The 8,877-nt window shown below is 39.4% G+C and overlaps 2 protein-coding genes across 3 annotated transcripts in view; both read left to right on the forward strand.

Moving 5' to 3' along the window:
- The window catches only part of LOC103462150 (ubiquitin-like protein 7), a 4,657-nt gene extending 2,777 nt beyond the window's left edge, over positions 1-1,880 (forward strand). For both annotated transcript variants that reach the window (XM_008404747.1, XM_008404748.2), the window contains exons 8-11: positions 781-830; positions 937-1,113; positions 1,231-1,344; positions 1,474-1,880. In XM_008404747.1, the coding sequence (XP_008402969.1) occupies positions 781-830; positions 937-1,113; positions 1,231-1,344; positions 1,474-1,614 (482 nt within the window). In that variant the 3' untranslated portion in view covers positions 1,615-1,880. The remainder of the gene's footprint in view (positions 1-780; positions 831-936; positions 1,114-1,230; positions 1,345-1,473) is intronic.
- A 3,030-nt stretch (positions 1,881-4,910) lies between these two features.
- Positions 4,911-8,608, forward strand: psma4 (proteasome 20S subunit alpha 4). Its single transcript, XM_008404746.2, has 9 exons — positions 4,911-5,030; positions 5,464-5,489; positions 5,589-5,631; positions 6,071-6,233; positions 6,344-6,421; positions 6,504-6,592; positions 6,690-6,820; positions 8,108-8,231; positions 8,372-8,608. Exons 2-9 carry the CDS (start codon positions 5,487-5,489, stop codon positions 8,524-8,526), a joined length of 786 nt encoding a protein of 261 aa, XP_008402968.1. The 5' UTR covers positions 4,911-5,030; positions 5,464-5,486; the 3' UTR covers positions 8,527-8,608.
- The last annotated feature ends 269 nt before the right edge of the window (positions 8,609-8,877 follow it).

Below are 8,877 nucleotides of genomic sequence, written 5' to 3' on the forward strand. Positions count from 1 at the left end.
GGTGTGCTGAATAATGCAACTCACCTCTCGCGCAGCTTTCACAGACTGGCACTGAGTACAGGAGCCAGCAGTATATAACCAGCCACACAGAGAGGGGGCGCTATTTCCCCATTGCACTGATACATAAAGCAAGTGGGATTCTACAACCTAAACACTGTTACACAAGGATGCATCTGCAGTTAAAAAATACTCCTGACGTGTATTTGAGTTTGTATTCTCCAGTTAACGATTAATCGATTACTAAAGAGGGTGTCTGCAAATCCTTAAAAAGTCTTAAGTTGAGGTGTCTTAGATTAAGTCCTTGAAATGTCTCAAAATCTAAATTTATATTAAATACATTAATCAACGGTCTTAAATTTGATCACGGCAGGACAATTTAATTTTGTATACGTAGTTTGTTTGTTTTTCTCATGGGACTTTTTGGTCTAGCAGAAATATTACATTGTGTCACTCGAGGCGGTTGAAGGTACCTTTAACTGCATGCCAACATATCCTGCTAGTTATTATGGATGAGTACAAATATTCTGTCAGTTAGCTGAACACCAGAAATTTCCCAGTTTTTGTTACGCTTGGTTATAATCCAGCAGGATCCTTTATGTTTACAGTTTTTAAGTCTTAAATCTTATTCAAGGTGGCATCAAAAAGGTCTTAAATTGAACTCTGAAAACCCATAGATACCCTGCTCAATTAGTCGATGATTATTCCAGTAATCGACTCGTCACAAATAATCCGATTAACCGTTTCATTCCCTAAAAATTAGTCGGATCTCTTTTCTGGCAGGCGGCTTCATGTTCGAAGGCATGTCAGATGATGAGGAGGAATTCCACTCTGTAAGTCTTTTCTCACACCTCATACAAAGACAACACACTCCATTCCAACACTCCCATATTGCAATGGATACGGATGCGGGCTGATTATTCGAGTGTGTGTCAACAGGGGAGTCCGGCAGGCCCCTCTAGCCGAGCCGGGTTCCCGCCAGGAATGCGGCCCGTCTCACTGGGCCACAGCGGAGCGACGGGGCCTCGGCCGATAACGCAAAGCGAGCTCGCGACGGCTCTGGCCCTGGCCAGCACGCCCGACAGCAGCGCCGTTACCCCGACAACGTCGAGTCAGGTTAGACGTCGAAAACCGACCCGGATTTACTGCCTCCTATTTATCAAGAGGAGAATACTCGTTCCTGCAAAAACCTGGCAGCGTTGCGACTCTGTTCTATTTTTTTCTTTGATTAAGATGGACCCCTCCAGTGGCTCAGCCCCGATGCCAGCTGGCACACCAGTCAGTAATGATCTCTTCAGCCAGGCTCTGCAGCAAGCTCTGCAGGCCACCAACATGTCTGCTCTACAGGTGAGCTAACCCACAGTGCGCTCATTTCTTCTAGGGGATAATGAGAAACAAAATGTTAACCAGGTGGCGTTTGGATAAAAGGTTATTCTTTCTGAACACGTTTTTTTTGTTTTTCTCTTGCTTTGCCAGGGCCGTTGGCAGTCCCAGCTGCAGCAGCTCAGGGACATGGGGATCCAGGACGAGGAGCTGATGCTGAGGGCGCTGCAGGCCACAGATGGCGATATCCAGGCTGCCCTGGAGCTCATATTTGCTGGAGGCCCCGGTCTCTAAGCCCTTACCTCCCACCCGGCCCCCCCTACGGACAAAATGCACAGTAGAGGAGAAAGCAGGAAAACATCTGGCTCACCTGACTGCCAGCCAGTGAGGACATTTACAACTTGCACTGTGTGGTTGTTGTTGCTGTTGCACCATTTGGTTTTAATTAACAGCCAGAACAGTTCAAATTACGCTCCACAGATTGTATAAACTGATTCGTGTTGATTTGATTGATCATTTCTACAAATGTGAATGAGCTATAATAAAACTGTTGAAAACTATCTATGCCTTATATTTAAAGGATTTTATGTACATTTATTTATTTTTTTTAAGCTTCGTATCATGTTATTATGTTATTCTGTCATCGAGAACATACTTGGAGTGTTGCTTTGATTCATTCTTGCATGTTGGAGGAATCTTTGAATCTCCCATGGCAACCATTCAGGGATGCCTAAGTGCTAGCTCTCACAAAGCCCCAACTATTTCCACAAAGCTCCTTCTTAGAGCTGCAGTCTCCAGATCAAGCTTCAGTCCCACACAGTTACCCCCTCTCCCGCCGGAGCCCTCCCTTCTCAGCTCCTCCAGACTAGCGGCTGCAGCAATTAGCAAACACCTGGTGGAACTGCACATCTGCTGAGCTCAATATACGACTAAGACTACTTCTTAGTCCAGCACTCCTAAGAATGGTTGCAAACAGCATAATAGAGCAGTGTTGCCATGATGTCAGAGAGGGTAGGAGCTTCTTAAAGAGACACTGTGAAGTCAAATTACTTATATAAAAATATATACAGCATTTTTGTAACAACTGAAGGTAATATAGTTACTTGAATGTGCTGTAAAATTGCACTATGCGCTTGGAAAATACATAATACAGCCCAACACCCCTTTAAATATCCTTGAGACTTTCTTTTTGTGTGGCCTTAAAGCAGTGGTCCCCAAACTACGGCCCGCCTCCACATTTGGTCCGGCCCACTGAACAATACCAGAGAGCATTCAGATATTTTTTTTATATACCGTATTTTCCGGACTATAAGCCATTTATATGTGGATTTTTTTTAAAGAAGAAAGCACCCATTAAAACGGAATTGAGTTTTAATAGGGAATTGAAATTTCAGAATGTTGTTGATCAGTTAAGTAACATTGAGGGGAAAAGAAGATTTTTCGTTTTTTTTTTAAATAATACTGGGATCATTATGTGAATTTGAGGTATAGCTATTAGGATCCAGTAGATGGCAGTAGTGCAACAATAATGAATGCAAGCTGCTGTTGAAATCTAAAGAAGAAGACGAAGAAGAAGGCGCCCAGTTAAGGCGCCCGATCTATGTTTTCGCATCCACCTGAATTATGTGTAGTTGCGCCACTGTGTGTATGTTTACTAGTTTAAAAAAAAAAAACTTTTGGGGTATTGGCTTATAGTCCGGTGCGGCTCATAGTTCGGAAAATACGGACTATAATCCGTCCTGGGTTTTTTCTGTGAAGAACCCAGAGAGGGTTATTTGGTTATTATTTATTTAATTAATAGTGTTGTTATTTATTTCCTGACTTTTGTTCTGTGAAGAACCCAGGGAATGTTATTTGATTGTGCTTTCTGAAAAACAATAAATTTTTACATTTAGGCACTCCTACAATCGTCACACTTTTTCTGTTACAAACTGACTCCAGCCCCCACCAGAGAAGGGAAGGGAAAAGAAGGGAAAAGTTATGTGGCTCTCACAGGAAAAAGTTTGGGGACTCTTGCCTTAAAGTCTTGAATAGTAAATAACGAGCAGTATTAGGTATTTCTTTACAAAAATGTTTGATTATTCAACATATAGCAAAAAACATGGCCTGTTCATGTCCAGTTACGGCCAAAATGATAAATACTCCTGGCAGATTGAGATTAGACTACTTTTTTCATTCTTGTATTATCTGTGACAACATCTTATTAACTAATAAAAACACAGTCTGCAATAATTTCGGACTTCCCTGTAGACTATAAAAGAAAATGGCAGCTAAGCCAAATTCTGGACCCATGCTGGGAACACTGAACTGAATATTTGTGTAGTAGATATTTTATCGTAAATTCTCTTGTGATTCAACAAAAGTCTAAAATTTTCAGCAGGTTGTTTATCTAACATTGCTTTTATAATAAGCTATAATGTGTATTTCGTTGTGGTTTAAAACATTTTTGTAAATGTCCTACACTTAAGGAATAATGAACTCAACATGACCCGAGTCCTTTAAGTGGATTCGCTCATGTTGTCCTCCAATATGTCCACTAGGTGGCAATAAAGTGCTTTACCCAACCAGGTCAGCCTTTGTCTCCGAAATTAAGAGCAACAACATCAGATGTGATATTACAAGAAACATTCGCCCGTCCATCCATCCATCTTTTTCGGGGTCGGTTCGAGGGGGCAGCAGCCTAAGAAGGGAGACCCAGACTTCCTGGACAACTTTCAAAAACTGGAGATAACATTGGGAATAACATTTTCCCCGATGTTTAATATCGTCTCTTTTTCTGTCATTTTTAAAGAATCTTCATGTCGAATCTCTACATTCAAAGACAAACTCCAGGATTTTCTGATTTTATCCATTTTTATTTTAACACATTGTGAGAACGTCCCTGCAAATCTGTAATTAATTTATATATTTGGAATTGTTTAGATTACTTTGGTAACTGTTAGACCCGCCCATTAATTTGAGTAATTAAGAACATACGGGGTGATTGATGGAGGTTTATTGTTTTGGGCAAATGTCCATTGTGACGACGGGAGGTTTTTGTAAAATGATTTTTAAAAATTTATTTATTCATTTATTTTACCACTTTTTGAACTTGAAACGTCATATTAAGTTAACTTTCGTTTTCAACTAAGTTGTAAGAGATTTCTAGTAATTATTTTGTCGATATTCTTACAATAAATAATCCTGGATGAGAGCCCAGACACCTTATGGAGAAAACCTATTTCCGCCGCTTGTTTCAGCGTGAGCGGTATTTTCACAGAAAAATATTATGGCTCTCCATAGATACTGTCCTTGGACATAAAATGAGTGGGGGGGGAAATGAAAATAAAAGAGTTTCCTCCATTCCCCCAGAAGGTTCCCCCCCAAGGTTCAAAGTTCATGAACTTTGAACCTTGGTAGGTGTTTATAAAAAGTGTTGAAGTTTATTGATTATAATTTGACATAACGTCATCCTAACGCTGAAAGTTTATTTATATATTTAACTATGTATTTGTTGTTTTTGAGTGGACACTGCAGCCATTAGAGCTCTGCATCACTACCGGTGCAATGATGCAGAGCCGGAGATTGATCGGTCCTCCTGCTGACAGGTGGCGCTGCTGAGCCGCGACATCCCTACCGCACAACGCCGGTGTCAGAAAGAGGAAACGGCAAACTGAAAGTGTTGGATCAACCTAAGCAAAAGTACGCCAACTTAGAGGATTTCTCTAAAGGTAATGATAAGTCGGTGCCTGCCTTTGTGTCTCAATATGTTAATTTTGACAACCGCAAGCATAGTTTTTTCTGTAAATGACGTTTATAATGTAGACGCTTCCACATTTAAAGCAGCCAGTTAGCTGGCTAACACATTAGCATGCTGCGATAATGCAGATTCATTCTGTTGCACTCGTTAGCTACTCGCTAGCTGTCAGTGGATGTTATAAGACGGTTTAGTTTTAAGCGTAATTAGCGTCCTCAAGAGTCACAAGTGCACATTTTTGTTTAAAAATATTAAAATATTACGTGTTTTTATTTCCTACATGCGCGATATCTGCAATATTAGATTAATGTTGAGGGATGATTTAGCGTTCGCCATCATTGTTTGTCCATGATCTCTGCTGCTTAAAAACTGTCCTGTTCTCTGTCCTGTTTTTTTTTTTTTTTTAGGATATTTCCAGTGACCAGGAAAAATGGTTTGTAGCTACGTTGCTTTTTACATTCAAAATGTCATGTGTATGTAAAGCATATCTAATGAGCCTTTACTTATTTAATTAATGGTGGTTGTGGTTTAGTCACGCAGATATGACTCCCGGACAACCATCTTTTCACCTGAAGGCAAGTTGTGTTCCTTTTTTGTAAAGGGTTTCGAATAGATTTATGATTATTGTGTTGGTTGAGTTTTAGACTTAGCGGTGTGGGTATTTGTAGTATTTGATCCATCAATCACCAATCAGGGAAAATTGACAACCCCAATCTCCTACCCATTGATTGATCTACTGATCAATCCACTCCTTATTGTTAGTGTATTGTGCTACTAAAGAAATTGTACAAATAAATTATTTGTGTAAATTTCTGAACACTGCTTTAAATGTTAGAAACACAATATTCAGCACAGCAACAATCAAAGTTTTATTTAATTTCTGTGTTGAAAATTAAGATTTGACTAGGACCTTTTAGTTCTGGGGTTTTCCTTAACATATTCTATGTTAGCTAAATGACCTTGTAACTCTGTTATATCTCAGTATTTTAATGTCATTTACACTATAATTTGCAGGGCGTCTGTACCAGGTGGAGTACGCCATGGAAGCAATCGGCCACGCCGGAACGTGCCTCGGGATTCTCGCAAATGACGGTGTGCTGTTAGCAGCTGAGAGACGCAACATTCACAAACTGCTTGATGAGGTTTTCTTCTCCGAGAAGATCTACAAGCTCAACGAGTAAGAAAAACACATTGACTCCCATTCTTACAAAAAAGAAAAACCTGTTGATTCCATTTTTTTAAATGGGTTTTGTTGGAGGAAAGCTAATTATGTGTTTGTTCTTTCAGGGATATGGCTTGCAGTGTTGCTGGGATCACATCAGATGCTAACGTACTCACAAATGAGCTGCGACTTATTGCACAGAGGTCAGCATCGACCAGGAAAAATTCAAAAAGCTGAATACTGAACAAGTGGCTTGTTAACCTAACCTGTTTGAATTCTCTCCAGATATTTACTGCAGTACCAGGAGCCGATTCCTTGCGAACAGCTGGTCACAGCTCTGTGTGACATAAAGCAAGCCTACACACAGTTTGGAGGTGAGATGTTCAGGTTACTGAAGGAGACGTGGATCTGACCCAGTGTAAAGTTGACTTTAGGGAACTACTGGATCACCGGCGCTTGGTGTCTCGACAGGTAAGAGACCGTTTGGCGTCTCTTTGCTGTACATGGGCTGGGATAAACACTACGGCTTCCAGTTATACCAGAGCGACCCTAGCGGTAACTACGGAGGCTGGAAGGCGACCTGTATCGGCAACAACAGTGCTGTAAGTTAAGCCTGTCGCAATAAATCAGTTAATCCCATGATCAATTTAAACAAGCTCAATAACTTCCACTTGCATGGTTTATTTTATTTATTTTTCTTTTCTGTTTCTACCAAAAACTGGATGAGAAAAGTCTTCATTCTGGTTCATTGTTCTCAACTAACCCCTTTTTTTAATGAATAATTTTGTTTTCAGAGACTTCATAATTCCTTTTATCTGTTTTGTTTATTTTGGATATTTACAATTTCTTCCAGTTTCAGTGTTAAATCTTCATTATAATTTAAAGTTTATTTATCTTTGAGAGAGCGTACTTGCATTATTTTTCCACTACAGTTACGTTACTTGAAAATGGATACAAAACCACAATGTTACTATATATCGCAATAACGTCTAGGACAATTTATTATCCAGTAAAATTTATCGTGACAAGACTACTGAAAGTCTGAAATTTCTGCTGAACGTCAATGAGAGGCGGCACAACCTCAGTTATAACCATCAGTGTTAGTGCACTAGATACAAACTGTATTTTAATTGTTGGTGATTAAATTCCTGTGAATTTCCATTATAAAGTGAAGGTTTCAGCTAGAGATGCAAGTCATCGATTAATGAGTTAATCTTACTTTGATTTTTATCAATTTTCTATTTTCTTTTATCGAGAGGGCCGACATCTTTAAATAACATAAATATCTAAATGTTTTAGAATATGCTGACGCTGCTCTGTCATGCAGCTCCTGAATAAGTTCTGTTGAAACTTAAGGAGCTCATCAGTGTATATGTATATTTTTAAAACAGAACTACATAAAGTGCATTTTCCATCCCACAGCAGAATCCATTTGGACTGTTTCGGTTTTGCAGCATCTTTAATTCTGTATCAACTGATTACGCTTAAGGTGGTGCCATCTGCTGGATGCCGGCAAAACTACTGCAAAAAAGTTTAAGCAAATGTTATGAGTTAATCAAAGTCTGAACTAATTCTAATCTATTAAACCAATATTAAGTCAATAAATGGAACATTGTCCAAGCTATTTGATGTGTAATGATGATTTTGATGGTGGCACTCATCCAAAATGTTTGGTGGCTCTCTGAATTATTGTCTGTGTGGTGTTTTTGTGACTTTGTATTTTTGCATTTTTATGATGTGAAGCACTTTGAACTGCCTTATTGCTAAAAATGTGCTACACAAATAAACTTGATTGATTTGCACCCCTAAAAAAACCCCGCAACTTCAAATCCCTACATCTGATTATTTTTCCCTTGGACTCTATTTAATTGTGTTTATCTTGGTTTCAGGCTGCTGTTTCTATGCTGAAGCAGGACTACAAAGAAGGAGAGATGACTCTGTCCTCTGCCCTGGCTTTGGCTGTCAAAGTCCTCAACAAAACAATGGACGTCAGCAAGCTCTCAGCAGAGAAAGGTGAGAGTCAGAGAAACTAACTCATAACAGATTTTTTTTAAATTAGAATAAAATCCGATAAACTGTGGAATTCATGAATGGAAAACCGAAATGATGCGGGCAGTCCTGTGAACACTGTGACTCGGTTGTGACTCTTGCAGTTGAGATTGCCACCCTGACGCGAGAAGACGGCAAAACAAGAATCAAGGTACTGAAACAGAAGGAAGTGGAGGAACTCATCAAAAAGCACGAGGCAGAAGAGGCCAAAGCCGAAAAGGATAAAAAGGAGAAGGAGCAGAAAGAGAAAGATAAATAAGAAGAAAGCAAAGAATGTTCCTCTATCGTCTCATCAAATCCTGTGTTGTTTTTGTCTTTTACAATAAATGCTTGGAAATTAATAGATGTGTTTTATATTTGAGCTATTGGCTGAAACCCAGAAATCTGATGGTTGAAGTGTTGGGAAAACTATAATACATATTCCCCACACACAACACTTACTGGCTCCCGTGATTAGGGCTTGTAATACAGGAAATGTTGACAAAGCATCATTAGGGACTAATTTTTCTTTTTTTTAATAAGTCAACCTTTCAGAGTGCATTTCTATTCTGATTTGGCCATATGTTGTAAAGATTTCATGGACCTGAGCTGCAATATGGCTTCCTTCAGA

Source organism: Poecilia reticulata, linkage group LG3 (genome assembly GCF_000633615.1).
Source record: "Poecilia reticulata strain Guanapo linkage group LG3, Guppy_female_1.0+MT, whole genome shotgun sequence".
Lineage (NCBI taxonomy): Eukaryota > Metazoa > Chordata > Actinopteri > Cyprinodontiformes > Poeciliidae > Poecilia > Poecilia reticulata.

Coding starts and splice junctions, on each gene's coding strand:
- psma4 (XM_008404746.2), top strand. Junction 5,632..6,070: donor AACCATCTTTTCACCTGAAG/GCAAGTTGTGTT, acceptor TATAATTTGCAG/GGCGTCTGTACCAGGTGGAG. Junction 6,593..6,689: donor AGCCTACACACAGTTTGGAG/GTGAGATGTTCA, acceptor GTGTCTCGACAG/GTAAGAGACCGTTTGGCGTC.